At 43.4% G+C, this 19717-nt stretch overlaps 1 protein-coding gene across 2 annotated transcripts in view; it reads right to left on the reverse strand.

Moving 5' to 3' along the window:
• LOC124619721 (sodium-coupled monocarboxylate transporter 1-like) overlaps positions 1–19717 on the reverse strand; it is a 180450-nt gene that overhangs the window by 96117 nt on the left and 64616 nt on the right. For both annotated transcript variants that reach the window (XM_047146284.1, XM_047146283.1), the window contains exon 7: positions 18579–18733. In XM_047146284.1, coding sequence (XP_047002240.1) covers positions 18579–18733 — 155 coding nt within the window. The remainder of the gene's footprint in view (positions 1–18578; positions 18734–19717) is intronic.

Consider the following 19717-nt stretch of genomic DNA (forward strand, 5'->3'; position numbering starts at 1 on the left):
AAATTTACCCTAAGCAACCTAGTATACTTCACCCAAATACATCAGACCAATAACGGTTTCCATTTCAAGTCTATTTGTCTCATAAATAAAGGACTGAGAAGGAGAGTATCTAGGATTAGCAGAAGTGATGCCATCCACTATTTCATCAGTGAAAAACAACCGCCATATTTCTATTTATGTCTTTATGTCCTCCGCAGTTCCCCTCACTCCTGAAATATGTAGTAAAATATTATGTGACCTAGACTAGGAGTGTCTTCCATCCATTTGGCATGGCTATCCTTACCAAAAAACGGTTATTATTATTCTGATTTGTATCACTGTCATCCCCACTTTCTTCACTTTCCATATCGTGCTCACTATATAGTTCGGAGTCTAAATCTGCACCTTCTATACCTGATTCTTCACTAGCCATTTCATTTAGCAATGTATACTTACACAGATCTTCTTTCTCATTCATTCTAGCCCTTTTCTTAAGTAAACAGGGTGATTCAGCGTTCTGAACATGTGATAAAATCGTATTTGCGTTAGAAAAAAAAAGATGTCACAAGTGCTACTGTGTATCCTGCAGACCCAAACAGTACTTTTCTGCTTACTACCGGTGGTTCTGGCAGACCCAGACACATCAAATGCACTCCTGGACAACAGACTTCAACCCATATTCAACAATCAGATTTCACAACAGCGAAAGATAAGAAGTTACACGAAATGTGGCACGGGTATAGTGTTCTAAACCATATAAAAACTAATCGCCAAGATAGTCCTGTGTCTGGGAGACACAACAGTAGCAATGGAAGGTTAAAGGGGCGCCAGTTACGACGGCTGTGTAGCGCTGTTCTGCTCTGCAGTGTAGTGACTCATAACAGCAACGCAGAGGCGGAAACGGTGCTCATCCATGCGGCAGGCATGAGTCAGTGGAAAGCAGCAGCAGCATACCACACGCGGCGTCCAAATCAGCGTTAGCCTAATCGCGGAATGACTGGGGGTTTAACAGGAACGTTCACATCTACAGGCAGTGTCCACGTCAAAAGACGTTCCGGACGACCGCGCAGAGCAACGGGGGACACACAATCATCAGCCACGCTAGCTAAGGCGATAGAGAGCTCAAAGTCGGTCAGCCACAAAGATGGGACAGGAATGCGGCATCAGACAAGCGTCTGTGTCCAGGCTACTGCCCTCTAATCATTTCCATCCCTATCGAATCTACTTTGTTCCACAACTCCATGGTCATGACGCTGACAGTCTGTTGCAGTTCTGTGAATGGTTTGAAGAAAGACGCACACACCAGCGGAACTTTGAAGCTGACATTTTCATCAGTGTCGAAGCTAGTTTCCATTTGAATGGGAGGGCGTATCGACATAACGCCATATATTGAGCAGACAACGATTCCCATCTCACTGTCGAGTGGTATACATGGGGATATCCTCATTGGTCTCATATTTTCTAATTGCGCCCTGTGAAGTTGCAGTCATAAAACGACAGCCAATAAGCAACGAGCACATGGAAGTTTGTCCGCTAAATAACTGTCTTACTGCAGTGCTGTTTCTGTAGTACAGCTTATTATCTTAAAAAATAAGTGCCATTACGGTACTCTCAGAGTATTTGAACACATGCTTTACCCAGTAAACATCACAGAAAACCCGCTTCCAGCCTAACGTCATGGATAGGGATTTAAAGTTTCCTTAGATGTCTGGTTATAATTATCTTCAGTTAAGAGAATTAGTAACTCCGCTCTTTAGCATAAGAGGCATTATCTGGGGCAAGATAGTTTAAACACACTCACTTCCAGGCGCTCGTCGCTGACTAGCATTTTATGGCTATAACTACGTAACAGTGGATTTCAGACCTATGATTACCCAGAAAATTTTACGCGGTCGACATTCCTTACCTTAATCTGACCTTACCATGTTGTTTTTCTTCACCCTGTAAAATATGTACAAGAACCAAGAGCGAATAATAAGAATGGAAGACCTAGAGACAAATGCTCAGATTAAAGATGTAAAAGCGTAGGGGAGGGACGCTATCTTTACACTGTTTAGGCTGTACAGCGAAGGAGCAACGGACGAAATAGAAGAGTGACATTCAAGGTGAACAGATATCAGTCATAAAATTCGTTTATGATGCTGTAAAAGTGAGGAAGAACTATAGGACCTTTTGAATTGAATAAACCCTCCACTAAGTACAGAAAATGGCCAACGACCTTGCCGCAGTAGAAACACCGGTTCCCGCCAGATCACCGGAGTTAAGCGCTGTCGAGCTGGGCTAGCACTTGGATGGGTGACCATCCGGTCCGCCGAGCACTGTTGGCAAGCGGGGTGCACTCAGCCCTTCTGAGGCAAACTGAGGAGCTACTTGATTGAGAAATAGCGGCTCCGGCCTCGTAAACTGACAGACGGCCTGGAGAGCAATGTGCTGACCATATCCCTCCATATCCGCATCTGGTAACGCCTGTGAGTAGAGGATGACATGGCGGCCGGTTGGTACCATTGGGCCTTACAAGGCCTGTTCGGATGGAGCTTAGTTTTTAAGTAAAGAATATGGCTTCAGTATAGACCACAAATAGACTACACTGTTAAGGAGCAGTAAAACTAAGATCAAAGAAAGGAGTATAATTTCATTGGACACTTGATTTCGAAGCAGCCTTTGAGCTATTAATGGGCCTACTATCCACTGGTCCCATCCTTGACATTATCATTTTTAAGCGAAGAGTTAAATGGGATGGGACATCTAACAGTCTGCACTTCTACACAGCTCAGTAAGGTGAAGAAGAATTATTCAATTAACCACATATTAATCTTTGGTATCACATATTTTATTGTTACCTTTATGGGTGTGTTTTAAGGTCACAACAGATGATGCAGCATTGAAATGACTTTTAGGACTAAAAGATATGACTAGCAGCTTGAGCTGCACAGCTTCATGGCAAAGCGAATTTGATTTCGTGGTTGTACATCATCCAGGGAAATCTCATGGTAACTTTAGAGTTTATTGGTGTAAGTGCAGCAGAATGGTGCAGAGGCCAAGCTGCTGACCCAGATAGAAGTTCACAAAGTGAGCACAGTTCAGCTGTGATGCAGCAAACACAGTGTGATTGCTGCATAGTTGTACCAGCACGTTTACAGAATGAGGCACTGAAGAAGGTTTATGACTCATTGTGGCAGGAAATATTGGACAATATTCCACAGAGAGCTATGGTTTGGTAAGTTACTAGTGAATGGGAAGGAAGCAAGATATAGAGTGTTACATTAAGAACCGCATTCCTTGCACTCAAAGAGTGGAGTTGAATCGTCAATGAATCCCATTAAAAAGATTACTTGTAGCCGACAAACCATTCCAAATGATTGGTGTGGATATTCTTGGTCCATCTGGACAAACACCAGCAGGGAATCGCTATGTATTAAGTACACTCCCGGAAATTGAAATAAGAACACCGTGAATTCATTGTCCCAGGAAGGGGAAACTTTATTGACACATTCCTGGGGTCAGATACATCACATGATCACACTGACAGAACCACAGGCACATAGACACAGGCAACAGAGCATGCACAATGTCGGCACTAGTACAGTGTATATCCACCTTTCGCAGCAATGCAGGCTGCTATTCTCCCATGGAGACGATCGTAGAGATGCTGGATGTAGTCCTGTGGAACGGCTTGCCATGCCATTTCCACCTGGCGCCTCAGTTGGACCAGCGTTCGTGCTGGACGTGCAGACCGCGTGAGACGACGCTTCATCCAGTCCCAAACATGCTCAATGGGGGACACATCCGGAGATCTTGCTGGCCAGGGTAGTTGACTTACACCTTCTAGAGCACGTTGGGTGGCACGGGATGCATGCGGACGTGCATTGTCCTGTTGGAACAGCAAGTTCCCTTACCGGTCTAGGAATGGCAGAACGATGGGTTCGATGACGGTTTGGATGTACCGTGCACTATTCAGTGTCCCCTCGACGATCACCAGTGGTGTACGGCCAGTGTAGGAGATCGCTCCCCACACCATGATGCCAGGTGTTGGCCCTGTGTGCCTCGGTCGTATGCAGTCCTGATTGTGGCGCTCACCTGCACGGCGCCAAACACGCATACGACCATCATTGGCACCAAGGCAGAAGCGACTCTCATCGCTGAAGACGACACGTCTCCATTCGTCCCTCCATTCACGCCTGTCGCGACACCACTGGAGGCGGGCTGCACGATGTTGGGGCGTGAGCGGAAGACGGCCTAACGGTGTGCGGGACCGTAGCCCAGCTTCATGGAGTCGGTTGCGAATGGTCCTCGCCGATACCCCAGGAGCAACAGTGTCCCTAATTTGCTGGGAAGTGGCGGTGCGGTCCCCTACGGCACTGCGTAGGATCCTACGGTCTTGGCGTGCATCCGTGCGTCGCTGCGGTCCGGTCCCAGGTCGACGGGCACGTGCACCTTCCGCCGACCACTGGCGACAACATCGATGTACTGTGGAGACCTCACGCCCCACGTGTTGAGCAATTCGGCGGTACGTCCACCCGGCCTCCCGCATGCCCACTATACGCCCTCGCTCAAAGTCCGTCAACTGCACATACGGTTCACGTCCACGCTGTCGCGGCATGCTACCAGTGTTAAAGACTGCGATGGAGCTCCGTATGCCACGGCAAACTGGCTGACACTGACGGCGGCGGTGCACAAATGCTGCGCAGCTAGCGCCATTCGACGGCCAACACCGCGGTTCCTGGTGTGTCCGCTGCGCCGTGCGTGTGATCATTGCTTGTACAGCCCTCTCGCAGTGTCCGGAGCAAGTATGGTGGGTCTGACACACCGGTGTCAATGTGTTCTTTTTTCCATTTCCAGGAGTGTATTATTGTTTATTTCTCAAGCTTTGTGGCCATGGTCACTATACCAAATCGACAGACGCAGGCTATGGTTAATCAATTGTTACTGAAGTTTGGGACGACAGAATCTCTGATAACTGACCAAGGCAATACCATAAAGTCTGAACTATTGAAGCAATTGTGTCGACAGTTTCATATAGAGAAGTAATGAACTCTTGCACTACATCCACAAGAAATGGGAGGACTGAGAGGGTACACAGAATGATAAGAAAAATGCTGATTTATTATGTGAGTACCCACTATGGTGATAGGAATCCTCCACTACCGTATCAGTGTACAGCTCGAAAATCCATGAGAACACGGGTTCATCGCCGTACAAGGTTGTTTTTAACCAAAAACTGCCTTTCCTCTTCGAATTATGCAAACCCCCCAGGAGATGATGTCTCCTTCATTTGACATTTATATAAAAGTTTAAAAAGTGTCTGGCTCCAGGTTATATCTATAAATGCGAAGGCGCTAAGATAGCTGACAGGCACCCGCAACAAAAAAGTCAAACTGCCTAAATACCGATTGAGAAAGGAGCAATGTTAGCTAAACACTGTGCACCGAAAGGAAACACGTTTGTTTCTTTGCAGAAACAAACGTAATGTCTTATGGGATAACAGCAATCAGTGATTTTATAATGTTACTTAAAATCCGTCTTGATTGCAAATTTTTTTTATTCATATGGTTCTGAATGAACCGAAACCGGTCATATGAATTTTTAAAAAAAATTTGCAATCAAGACGGATTTTAAGTAACATTATAAGTTTGTTTCTCATTACAAAGGAAATTATGAAGAAGTTAAGATGAAGTCTCCAGTTAATGTAAAATGGCAACTTTTGATCCAAACTGCAGTTGTACAGTAGGACGAATTCGCCCATCTGAGGGCGCAACGGAAACATTTTTTTATGAAAAACTTGGAAAGAGGAAAAGAAAGGTAAATCCAGGAAAATTAAGCAAGATATGATTACTCTGACATACTCATATGCCTTAAGATCATCAGGTGGCCTAGCGAAGCAATTGAGGATGCAGATATGTGAACTGTATGATGTCTGATCAGTTGTTGCGGATATGCGTATGTATATGTGAATGTATATGTGTATGTATGTATATGTGTATGTTATGTTTTTGTCTTATGGACTACCAGATCATAGCGTTGCTTTTAAAAAAGTGGCTCATGAGTGACTGTAAAGGAAACATTGTTGTCTAGGTAACAGGTTAGAGGAACTTTCGAATGAAATTTTTATTTTCAATGTCAGTGAAATCTTAGTGTGTCTAAATTAGTTTGCTAGGGTAACATCGATGTTATCTAACGCTGTACGTTCATTATTTTATGAAATATGAGGTTTGTGTAAAAGTAGTAGTGCAGATGTGCGACAAGAAATTGGTTGGCGGTAAATGAGATGAGCGGATGTACGTGTGTTACACTTAACCTGTTAACTTTAAGAATAAATTCTTCATAAATGATGTTTGCTAAGTTAATTTAGACATTCGAGATTATGGGGACCTGGGAAAGACCAGTGCACTACTCTCCACCAAGGCATTAATGCAGTACCACATTGTGAAAATCAAAGCCTGTCTCACAAACAGATTCGCACAGTCCCTGGATTATCCAAGTTCACCCTGGACCATTGTGAAAAGTACATGCCTGAGTGCCCTAGGGAAGTAACCATGAGTAAGGCCGAATTCTTTCAGAAGATAGAGTCACATTGTTTATCTTCACTGTCAAAACCGGTACTCTTCATTTGAATCCTCTGCAAACAAGGTCATTTTGGTAACACACAGAAACTGTAACTTCGAGGGGAGTGGTTGTTAATAAATGATACGCAATGAGACATTTTAGGACCTACCTTCCGATTACCTGTCTGCGTCACTGGAACGACAATGCTAACCATCACCCACTGATCTACCTACCACACTTATCCTTCGACATCCTGCCAAAGGGAAACCTAACTTTCTTAAATGGTACACTAGACCCACCCCTTCGCATCTCCTTGGAGCTGATAATAGGCTCATAAAATGATCGTTTGACAATGGAACGCCTGTTCGACTGTGTGAAAAAATTCGAACCGTGCACTGTCACGGATTCAGCGTACAAAGAAACACCAAAAGCTCAGTCTGTGTAATTCTGGCGATAATGAGTGTTGTTTACTGCAGCCTTAGACACAGAATTGCCCAAATACCACCCTTACCATCATTTAAACTGTGGGTCCGTACTAGTCGTGTCAGCACCATTGAAGGGTGATTCAGCCTCAGAGAGTGAAGTAAAGTAGTGCAAAAATGAGACGTAGAAGCTGTAGGAGTGAGGAGTGGTACATGGTGTAATTTAGAAAAGGGAAGAAGCACATGCAAAGGTGAAAGTTACTACAGAAGTGTTTACACCGAAATCGTGCAGGAGAATTAAAATGTGAAGACATTGGTTATTGTAGTAATGTTCTGTTGCAACTAGTCTCAAGTAGCAACCCATTTTTGTAAGAAGGGAAGAAATGTAGCAACACAGACCAAGACATGGGCCTAGAGCCATAATTAGAGTGTAGCCACCGCCGATAGCCACAGTCACTGACTTGCTGACATAGAAACTCACTAGGACAGGCTGCTTCCATGGTTGCAACTAGTGCCATGTGGCAACTATCGGGTCTAGGACACAGGTCGTCTACATGCTGCAGGCACCCTGCTCTACATTTATTTGGAAGTAAAGAACTTCAATAACAAATTGGCTGTCTACGTCATCTGCACCATCATCCACCTCCAGCAGAGAGTCGCTCATCCACGTGTTCCTATCGACACACATTAACTTGGAAAAAAACTTCTGAGAATGTATGTCTCCTGTGGGGCATTTATGGAAGTCAATCATTGTAGAAAAACAGGAAAAAAAGAAAATCGAAGCAGATGAGACGTTATGTTAGAAAAGGATGCTGAAAATTAACTAAACTGTTAAAACAAGAAATGATGAGATTCTGCCCAAATCAACGAGGAAAGAATTAGTGGATACTAACTAGAAAAAAGAACAAGATTGACACGTGTCAGTGCTAAAGAAGTGATTCCCAAACTTTCTGAGGAAATTACCCATAAGTTCAAATGGCTCTGAGCACTATGGGACTTAACTGCTGTGGTCATCAGTCCCCTAGAACTTAGAACTACTTAAACCTAACTAACCTAAGGACATCACACACATCCAAGCCCGAGGCAGGATTCGAACCTGCGACCGTAGCGGTCGCTCGGTTGCAGACTGAAGCGCCTAGAACCGCTAGGCCACACTGGCCGGCTACCCATAAGTGCAGACGGACATTAGCTGAGGCACATCCTTCTCTGGACCATCATTAACGTTAGCGGTTCATTAAACTTTCAAATGAAAAAACAAAATTCCTTCAAAACTTTTATTTTTAAAATGATGAAAGATCAATTATACTCAGTTTTTCTAGGTGTTTTATGAAACCATGAACTAATGAGTCAATGGGACAACTGGTACTGCTTATTTCTAATAGCCTTCATTTATAGAATGATGAGGCAATTCTCAGTGAATCGCAAGTTCTAGCTGCAACTCAGGAAAGTTAACAGCCCATGATGAGGGTAGACACCTGTGACTTGCTTCCTGCCATCATAAACTATTAAATATCCCATAGTTCTTTCATCATGATTGCAGGAGATGGAAAGATTTGGATCTCGAGAATCACTGCTCCCTGTGACCTTCACTATGTCGTCTACAGGTTTGTTTGTTTGTTAGTAACACGCTCCGTTACAACTTTTTGTAATAGTATATATATGTTTGTGTGTGGAGTGGAATGCAATGTTTGTGTTATGTGATTACGATATGGTGTTGATGATGATGAGAGAAGATACGGTGAAAGCCTACACCTCGCGAATAGCACGAAGAGGGCCGCCAAGCTTAACGCCCCCATCCGACGAACGGATCACCATCAACAGTGTCATGTACCTTAATGTCATGAGACACTGCGAAGAGGTTTGGTATTTAAACCAGGACAATGGCGCAAAGTCTGGTGACCAGGAACCTCACATCACCACCTCTGCTCCCTTTGCCGACTAAATAGTGGCAGTGAAAATTTTTTTCTACTCGCAGGATTCGAACCCACTGATCCCTAGGTAAAGCGCCACTGCACGAATATGCGACCTTAGTGACGGAGGCAAGTGGCCGTTTACCCCTACATGGGCACTGTAACCGCCGCAAGCAGGAGCGACGCTTATCTCCCTAGCGACACGTTCCTCACCTACATCCTGTACCCCAATTTGCAGTCAGCAAATGCCTATAAATCACTTAATTGCTAGACTTCTTACTTCTGCAATGGCAGAAATTGGATGACTTCGGGCTGCCAATGCACTGCGTCTCACTGGCACTGGTAACAAGAGGCACAACAGCAGACTAGCAGTCATTAAGTAGTTACTGTTGTGCTGTCAGTTAATTCGTTTATTGTTGCAGAGTAAAATATAAAGCTATTTTTGGTCTGTATCTATAATCCGGAGAAGGTATTTTCATGAGATGCTGAAGCATATGTAATATGAGTGTCTCAATTTTATTGTCATAGATGTATGTTACAAAGTGCGCGTGTAGTGGGTAGGCTATGTGAGGAAGACTTTCACACAAGCTGTAACTTCCACAGTATTTTGTCACTTGTTAATGCTATTATTTGAAATAAAAAATTTAATTATTGGGTATAGTTTTACGAAATACTGGTAACAGTAATTCTCTTTTAAAAATAATTTGACTTCGTGACCGAAATACAGTTGAACCCTTCTGTCTTCACTCTTCACTAAATTAAATTTCACGCCTCAGGCGATAATAACCCCCCATGTTGGAAACCACTGTACTAGAGAGAACCTAAGAGCGCCAAAACTGAAGGAGAAGACAGAGATTAAAATACATACGGCAAATGAATCAGGGACGTTTGGTGTAGACACATACGTTTAAATCGTAGAAATCTTTTTGACCAGGAATGATCTCTTTTCCTGTGCTCGTCTGCTTCTTTAGTCCTCTTTGCTTCTTTCCTTCGCCCATAGCACATTATTTTGCTTGCAAGGTTGCAGAATTCTTCACTTCTTCTTCTGAGTGGTCCACAACTGCGATGTTAAGTACGTCGCTAATCTACTCGATGTTACTTTTGTCTTTCTTTCGTTACTGCCCCTCCACATTCTGTGATTATTAAACTGGTCATGCCGTAATTCACTGAGGGTAGCAATGTCATCAGGTTCAAATGGTTCAAATGGCTTTAAGCATTATGGGACTCAACTGCTGTGGTCATCAGTCCCCTAGAACTTAGAACTACTTAAACCTAACTAACCTAAGGACATCACACACACCCATGCCCGAGGTGTCATCAGGTAATAATGTATCTGAGAGGATGAGAGTACAAGGGGTACAAGTGACGTTTCACAAGAAAATGATCTAAATGCACATTTGGTAATCTAAAGCGTGAATCCCTTGCGAGTAAAAGAAGTACAAGCGATTTCCTGCATAGTGCCGCACTCTGTGACGATAAAGTTTAAGATCTAAGTCAATGCTCGGACTGCATGTAGAATGCAACTAGTGCAAGAGAACTGGCCGACAGAAGGATAATTGCTGCTGTCTTTAATGGAAGTTAAGATATGTGTATTTTGAAAGTACAGCAACAGCCCGACCTATACGCTTTTAACAATACTTGTACTAACATTAATGCATGTTTAAATAGATCATTTTTTGAAATACTGCATGCACACCTTGAGGAAAATCAGCATATGGACACAATAGGTCATAAGGTCCTTGAACCCAGGAATACATATGTGGAATGTGAAACAGATTTTGGTCCCTCTAAAAGCCAAGGAAACAGCTCAGCCATGTAATTCTTTCCCAAGACAGGACGGAAGCACTGAAGCCGGTCAGCAGGAAGTTTTAAGTACTTGAAATGAAAACAGAAAACTGTCTTTCAGTTAAAGCCATGAATGCCATATTAAAGTATAAAGTCTCTAAAGGCACAGAAAGAACCACAGTATAATGGAGGAACACCAGACGGCTCTGAATCAGCAAAGAAAATCCTCTAACAATGCAGTTCAAGCATTCACTAAATAATGATCTTAAGTTTTCAATAGCGGATTTCACGAGGCCCAGTATTTTTCCCACATGAGCACCTCTTCTGTAGCCTTTGCATCAATATGAATTTCAAAAAATAATTTGAGAAATTAAAAAAATCTGATGAAGAACTACATCCCTCCACTTTATAATAAGTTCTATAGTAATGTAGCACATTCCCAGACAGCAGTTATCACGGCTGTAAGAAGAAGGAGTGGAGAAAAAGATGACGTGGTCAAAGAAGGAGTCAAGGAAGACTGAAAAATGCACAACACACTGGTACAGCGTCACATGTGTTTCCCAGGAAAGACATCTTCAAGAGATACCACAGAAGGAAATGCAAACGATCCTACAGATACTGACTATGAGAGGGTTATAGAAAGTGACTATGAACAATCGCTGGTATGTGTTGGAACCACACTGATATACACTGAAGAGCCAAAGAAAGTGGTACACCTGCTTAATATCTTGTAAGACCCCCGCGAGCACGCAGAAGTGCCGCAGCACGATTTGGCACGGACCCGACTAACGTCTGAAGTAGTGCTGGAGGGAACTGACATCATGAATCCTGCAGGGCTGTCCATAAATCCGTAAGAGTACGAGGAGGTGGAGATCTCTTCTGAACAGCACGTTGCGAGGCATCCCAGATATGCTCAATAATGTTGATGTCCGAGAAGTTTAGTGGTCAGAGGAAGTGTTTAAACTCAGAAGAGTGTTTCTGGAGCCACTCTGTAGCAACTGTGGACGTTTGGGGGTGTCACATTGTACTAGAATTGCCCAAGTCCGTCGGAATGCACAATGGACATTTATGGATGCAGGTGACCAGACAGGATGCTTACGTACGTGTCACCTGTCAGAGTCCTATCTTGATATCCCCTGCTGACATGCAGAGTCCCTGGATTCACAAGGTTGTCTCCATACCCGTACACGTCCATCCGCTAGATACAATTTGAAACGAGACTCGACTGACCAGGCAACTTGTTTCCCATTATCAACAGTCCAATGTCGGTGTTGACGGGCACAGACGAGGCGTAAAGCTTTGTGTCGTGCAGTCATCAAGGGTACATGAGTGGACCTTCGGCTCCGAAAGCCCATATCGATGATGTTTCATTGAATGATCCGCACGCTGACACTTGTTGATGGCCCAGCATTGAAATCTGCAGCAGTTTGCTGAAGGACTGCACTCCTGTCGTAGTTCCCTTTCTTGCAGGATCTTTTTCCGGCCGCAGCAGTGCCGGAGATTTGATGTTTTACCGGATTCCCCATATTCACGGTACACTCGTGAAATGGTCGTAAGGGAAAATCTCCATATCATTGCTGCCTCAGAAATGCTGTGCCCCATCTCTCGTGCGCCGACCATGTTTTGTAGGTTTTTTGGTACAACAAACATTATATACATAATACGATACATTTTTTCATTATAAAATAAAGATATGTGAGTAATTAAACTCACTTAAATCTCGATAACCTGCCATTGTAGCAGCAGTAACCGATCTAACAACTGCGCCAGACACTTGTGTTATATGAGCGTTGCCGACCGCAGCGCCGTATTCTTCCTGTTTACGTATCTCTGTATTTGAATACGCATGCCAATACCAGTTTCTCTGGCGTTCAGTGTCTTTTCGGTTTGTTATTTAATTTTATTTTCCTGTTTACCTATAGGTTTTCAGCTTTAATTACTCACATATCATTATTTTATAATGAAAAAATGTATCGTATTATGTATATAATGTTTGTTGTACCAAAAAACCTACAAAACATAGCACGGTAAATAAAAAGTTTTTGCACTTGTACCAGTTTTACTCTAACATGTTTTGAGACTGAAGAAGTATATTTTTAATCTATGTTCTATATAAATAAAATAAATCAATTGCCACATGTACGAAAGATCATCACTAGACAACAGTTCGAGCGATTTGGCTGATTTTTTATATAAATCTCAACGAAAGAAATGTGATGGTTGGTTTGACTGTTCTGCTGTCACATGCTATCATAAAAAATGTGACGTTCAGTTTGACAGACACCTCTGCTGTCGCATGTTTTCATAACAACAAGAAACTCCTCATTGAATATTGATATTTTGCGAAAAATAATACAATTGAAAGATATATATCTGTGTGTTAGAGGAGGTGATCATATCTTTGGTGTCTTACAAAGATGTCAGTTCGTGATAATTTGGGGTTTTGTAAACATTCAATTGATTCCAGGTTGTGGTTTATTTCATTGGGAAAAAATGCCATCAGTGAGGCGTCGAAACACCTGTCGACGAACGAGCAACGTAAGCCAACTACACGAAAAGCGTAGATAACGTTTGCAGGCAAATACTTGTAAATAAGAATTTCTCAAGCCCGATCCATTTTGACTCGAGAACAACAGTACTGTCGATATCAACTCTCCCAGTTGGAGCTTATGCACAAAATAACTTGGAACCTCGACAAAACAGACGCCAAACGTGACAATTCGAACTGAACGTTTGGTGTTCAGATACGATCCTACGGTCCATTACACCGCGGAGGTATCGGTCGGCTTTGGAACAATTAATAATGTTTGTCAACACTGCAATGTTTTGAGGTTTCGACACGAATCGCCAGGATTATGTTTTGCGAGCGAAAAGATCAAATTATCACGACTGACACCGCAACCAGAGTCACTGGCGTCATTACTTTCTGGCCAAGAACCTCGATCGAAGTCTCTCTTGCAGAATACACAAAAGTACAACAGTTCTTTCGAAATTACATCATTTGGGGCGAATCCTACCTGTTCGTAGATTTACATCTACGTGATTACGCTGCTATATTCATAATAAATCACTGGCGTGTGGTTCAATGAATCACCTTCAAGCTGTCTCTCTACCGTTCCATTCTCGAATGGAGCGCGGGATAAACGAGCACTTAAATTTTTCTGTGCGAGCTCTGATTTCTCTTATTTTATCGTGATTATCATTTCTCCCTATGTAGGTGGGTGCCAACAGAATGTTTTCGCAATCGGAGGAGAAACCTGCTGATTGAAATTTCATGAGGAGATCCCGCCGCAACGGAAAACGCCTTTGTTGTAATGATTGCCACTCCAATTCACGTATCATGTCTGGGCACTAATTACCCTAATGCAGAACGAGCTGCCCTTCTCTGAACTTTTTCGATGTCATTAGTCAGTCCTACCTGAAGCGGATCCCACACCGCACAGCAATACTCCAGAATAGGGCAAACAAGCGTGGTGTAAGCAGTAGACCTGTTACATCCTCTAAGTGTTCTGACAGTGACCCGCAGTCTTTGGTTTGCTCTGCCCACTATATAATGTATGTGATCGTTCCAATTTAGGTTATTTGTAATTGTAATCCCTAAGCATTTAGTTGAATTTACAGCCTTTAGATTTGTGTGACTTATAGCGTAATCGAAATTTAGCGGATGTCTTCTAGTACTCATGTGAATAACTTCATATTTTTCTTTATTCATGGTCAATTGCCACTTTTCGCACCGTACAGATCTCTTATCTAAATCATGTTTCAATTCGTTTTGATCATCTGATGACTTTACAAGACGGTAAATATAGCATCATCTGCAAATAATCTAAGAGGGCTACTTAGATTGTCTCCTAAAACGTTTATATTGGTGAGGAAAAACAAAGGGCCTATAACACTTCCTTGGGGAACACCGGAAATTATTTCTGCTTTACTCGATGACTCTCCGTCTATTACTACGAATTGTGACCTTTCTGACAGGAAATCACGAGTCCAGTCGTACAACTGAGTCGATATTCCATAGGCACGCATGTTTGGTTAGAAGACGGAGGAACGGTGTCGAAAGCCTTCTGGAAATCCAAAAATATGGAATGTATAGAGAGCTAGTTGTGTTTCATAAGAACGATATTTTCTGAATCTGTGCTGACTATGTGTCAATAAATCGTTTTCTTCTAGGTAATTCATAATGTTCGTAGATTAAAACCATGTGAAATACATTCATTAAAGCCACTGTTCTCACACATCCGGATGCTGGAAAGGTTCTTTCATACTCTGTGTACTAATGATTTCAACCGATTAACCCATTCATTTTGACTTCTATTCCCAATCAAAGTCCCGTTTTCAATAATAATAAATAAGGTCAGAGAATAGGGGAGGAGGTGATGGACAGAGGAGGGTAAGGAAACGGATAGAAAGAAGGAGAAGCAGGATATGGTCAGAGAGATCAGGGAGGAGGAGATGGATGGAGAGAGTGTGGGATAAAAGATGTACAGGGAGTGGGAGGAAGGTTGTCAGACGCCATGGTCTCCTGACCTTCATTGCTTACATATTTCGCCCTCACAATCATATTCCACACATCAAGACGCTTCATTCGAACCCGAATTCGATAAGATAAAGTCAATGTTGTATGAATTTATCCAAACGATATGCAAATAACAAGTGCGCACCGGGGTTGAAATACTCGAGGCTGCCGTACACACACACATTCCAGACACGACGGTCACAGGAGCTTACCACACACCGGGAGGCTGGTCCCTTCAGAGGATGAGTCAACCTCAGCCGCCCGTGGAGCAGACAGTGCGTGCCCAAGTAAAAGGGGGAACGACCCTGTGTTTGGCTTAAAAGCAAATTCTGCTACATTGTGTGGGAGCGTCCAACTTATGCATTTTTTACACATAGCAAGCAGTTTCAGAGATTTTCACAGGGAGACAGCAAACGCCAAACGCCGATACTACAGATTTTCAGATTGGTCGCCTTAAACGAAACATCATTCTCCCGTTTTAGAAGAGCAATGATGATTAGCAGACGATATTTCTGACGCCTTGAGCTGAAGGAGTAATGGAAGAGACCGAAAGATACAGCCCTTCACGTCTGGTGTGGAGAGGCACCATTCCATTGTCGCTCTTGGAGCGAGGAACAAGTCTCTCCTCAGTACTTCACTGGGAGAGCACCTCTGACGAGAGCGAATCGAAGTGCGGCTCTATACTGAGTCCTTGTGATTAAGCATTGTTCACTGTGTTGGCTGACACACTTATTGTGTGGTGTGAAAAGACAGAGTTATAGTTAAACGCCTGCGAGCGAATTTTTGAGTGGCATCACAGTGGACTGGTTATCTGACCAGTGTACCACGCCAATAGTAAGACTAGGGGCGAATAGGAATCCTTGAAGGTCAATCCAGATAGAACGAGAGTTATATTATTTGTCAGCAGCGAGCGGCGCCGACAGCAGTCATTGAAGCTTATGGTATTGTGCGCTACAGCTATTGCGAGCCCCATATTTCCTCCACAACAGTACACTTCACTGCATTTCACATGCGACAGCCTCAACCGTACCTAGCAACATTCTAAAGGATAATTATTCAAGTTGAATAGGCGCGCCTCTCAGCCATTCTGCCAAGTCAATAACAATCTTAAACTTTGTATAGAAATTTCATTAGCGAATCCTATCCTTGAGAGGTAACTTCACATTCCGAAAAGAACCAGGATATAACTTGTTCAATTCATAACTAAAAGTGCTATTGTGATTTCTCAGAATTTTTGCAGAATAAATAATAATTTTCGTTACTTTCATGATTTTCTTACACTAACTAGCACTACTCCAGTACCCAAGTATCCCACTAGTTACGTAAAAATTTTGTGAATTTTTGTGTCATTTCCATACAGCGGATGACTCCAGAAGATGTTTATTGCTGAAAGTTTTTCAGGCATTTCTCTTTAGAACGTTAGGAGCGTCTGTCTGACTTCCGTAGTAGTGTGGGGGTGGAAACTGCATCTTGCAGGAGCCACAGGGTAAAGGGTACATCTCAGATTAATCCGTTGCGCAGAATAACAGAATAGCAGATCAACCCCAAGCTCACAAGGCGATGGACAAAGATGGGTGGGAGGAAGACATGGACAAAGAGAGGGGGAGGAGGAGACGGACAGGGAGAAGCTGATTAGGACGTATATCTAATTCCCATACATATAAAGCAATCGCTAAGCATTGCTAGGCTCGCTACTAGAACTATACACAGACTAACTGACCACTGGGAAAAAATATGTGATGCTTTGAGAGTAATTCACATAATTTACAAACAGCCATCTAACTCTGGCCGTCATTTACTCAGTTTGCTTCAGCAAGCGATTGTACCACTTGTATTCTCAGCCCCCTCGGTTGATGGCTTGCACACTGAACTTTAATCCCTTTTCCTGAACATTTATTGTGTGGCTTCTTGTACATAAAGGTTGGACAGTAGAAGAGAAAGGCTGCCTCGCTATCTTAACGTCCTTCGTTATTTCCGTATTGGATTTCACCAAAATAATTTCACAGGTCGTTCAGGAATATTTTCGGATTATTTTGGTACAAGGGATCAGGGTCCCACAGGTAAACTGCGCTTCGTTCGATATCTCACCCTCTCTTATCTTTGTATTTGTGTTTCTCCGAAAATATCTGCACAACAATGCAAATTTTGACACTTTGCACTGTGTGAGTTGTTTGAAGACATTCTTGTTGCATTCACCCACTGTCCTTTCTGTTGTCAACAGTAATGTCTACTTTACTCTTCACCTTCAAGCTCGCATACGGTATCTGCGCCGAAAGTGTAGGTGTTTCGCCTCGAGGTTGTTGCACGTGTTTATGTTATACGTTTTGGTGAGGGCATAATATGACGGGCGATAAAAAAGTTTCCGTTTGAGGGAGATTCTGCAACGTACATGCGATATAGCGCGACTCCGATGCGGGTATATAAGCACCGAAATGTAGGTAAGGGATTAGAGTGTCATTTGTGTCTTTCCGACGAGCATCCGGTAAACGCGTAAACGAGAACTATGGCGACGTCATTGCCGAATGCTCCAAAGCACGGCCAACGTGCTATTAGTCTTTTCTTGGCTGTCGAACGACATACACCGGAGACATCACTCGGAGGAAGAAGCAATAGGCACCATGTCTGTCAAAAATCGCTGTTGAGGGAAAACTGCGACAAGCGGTGCTGCCTGCTGCTTCATGAAAATGGCAGCCCCCATACCGCGAATGTCGCAATGAGCCAACCCATGTGGGAGACACTCGAGCACCTGTCCTATAGTTCTGATCTCTCCCCACACGATTATCACGCATTCGATCCCTGAAAAAAGGCCTCGAAGGGTCGACGATTTCTGGCGGACGAGGATGTCCGGTAGGCAGTTACTGACTTCTTCACGCAGCAGGACAGACACGGTGTTTTACCGAACAGATATCTTCAACTTGGTGCGACGGTGTGATGATTGCCTCAAAGTTCAAGGAGATTGTGCCTGTTTGGCACACCGATTCTGCAGTGTACGGCCTTTGACTGTAAACTTTTTGATCGACCGTTATAGACTAGAAGTCTCATCACTTTTGTGAAGCTCTTCCCACAAACTGAAAAAGTAACTGTAATAAGAAACCGAATAAATCATAATTGCATCATTACTAACGAGCTACCGGAGACCACACGTCCCTTATACAAAACCGCTCAATACCCCAGAACAACACCCGAAATCTTGTAGGTGTACGTTACGTTAACCCTGTTTATCAGCTGTTTTTCATTATTGTCTTAGAATTCCAAACATATGCACCATTTTACGCTGACGAAATATCGTATGAAAGTGGTTTTTCTTAAATCTTGTTTCAATTATGAAGTGTAATTTCAGAACTGACTCACTTTACCTTTCCTAAAACCAGAGGTATATTGACATCGAGTGGAAGGAAGAGGAGATTGGAGTGTACTCACAGTGGTGGCTCGATGCGGCCCGATTCGACGTTGCGGCTCCAGACGACGGCCAGTCCGCCAACGTCGACGGTGCCCTTGATGATGACGACCAGCACCGAGCCGAACATCACCAGCGACTGCACCACGTCTGTCCACACCACCGCCCTGATGCCGCCCTTGTACAGTCACAGACAAAACACACTGCCTTCATTGCCAAGCAGTTCTGAAAGCTACCTACACTACCTAACCAAAAGGTCACAGACTTCTGTTAGTGGGCATTAATGTGTAGTGTGTCCATGCGTCGCCTTTATGAGGATTGATCTCTGATGAGCACACTTTCAGTGATGCATCTTGTGAGGTAACAGGCGAATCGACGCGCCCTGAAAATATTCTAAGTTCGGAGGAAGCAGTGGCTGCACGGACCGCTAGGCCAGCCGGGGCCCAGAAGAAAAGACGTGATGCCGAACGTTAGCCGGACGAGAGAGGGGTAGCCCCAGCGCGTGGTCCATCGAGCACGTGGCTGAGAATTCGTTGGTGACGCCGTGCGCCGGGAGGGCCAAAGATGGCGGACTTTGTGAAACCTAAATGGCAGACATTTCACAGTTCGTATAGAAATAAACAGTAGCCAGATGAATCGTGATACCTCAAAAGGAAACATGTACATTACCATTATTTGCACGGCGATTCTGATGGTGTAATCACATTTTCAATATATTTATTAGTTTCAAGTTTAGTAGCTGACGACAAATTATACAACTAACACCCAGCAACGAATTTCCAATATCTAAACGGTTCACCCGATTTCGTCGATCTACATGTCTTTAGAGAGCTATTAGTGTAAACCTAAATTGGTATAATTTACAGGCATGTAATTTAAATAGTACATGAGTTATTAGAGATCAAAGTGGTCGTTTACTATCGATCGCGTCATATACACTACTGGCCATTAAAATTGCTACACCAGGAAGAAATGCAGATGACAAACAGGTATTCATTGGACAATATATTATACTAGAACTGATATGTGATTACATTTTCACACAGTTTGGGTGCATAGATCCTGAGAAATTAGTACCCAGAACAGCCACCTCTGGCCGTAATAACGGCCTTCATACGCCTGGGCATTGAGTCAAACAGAGCTTGGATGGCGTGTACAGGTA

This window comes from Schistocerca americana, chromosome 6 (genome assembly GCF_021461395.2).
Source record: "Schistocerca americana isolate TAMUIC-IGC-003095 chromosome 6, iqSchAmer2.1, whole genome shotgun sequence".
NCBI lineage: Eukaryota > Metazoa > Arthropoda > Insecta > Orthoptera > Acrididae > Schistocerca > Schistocerca americana.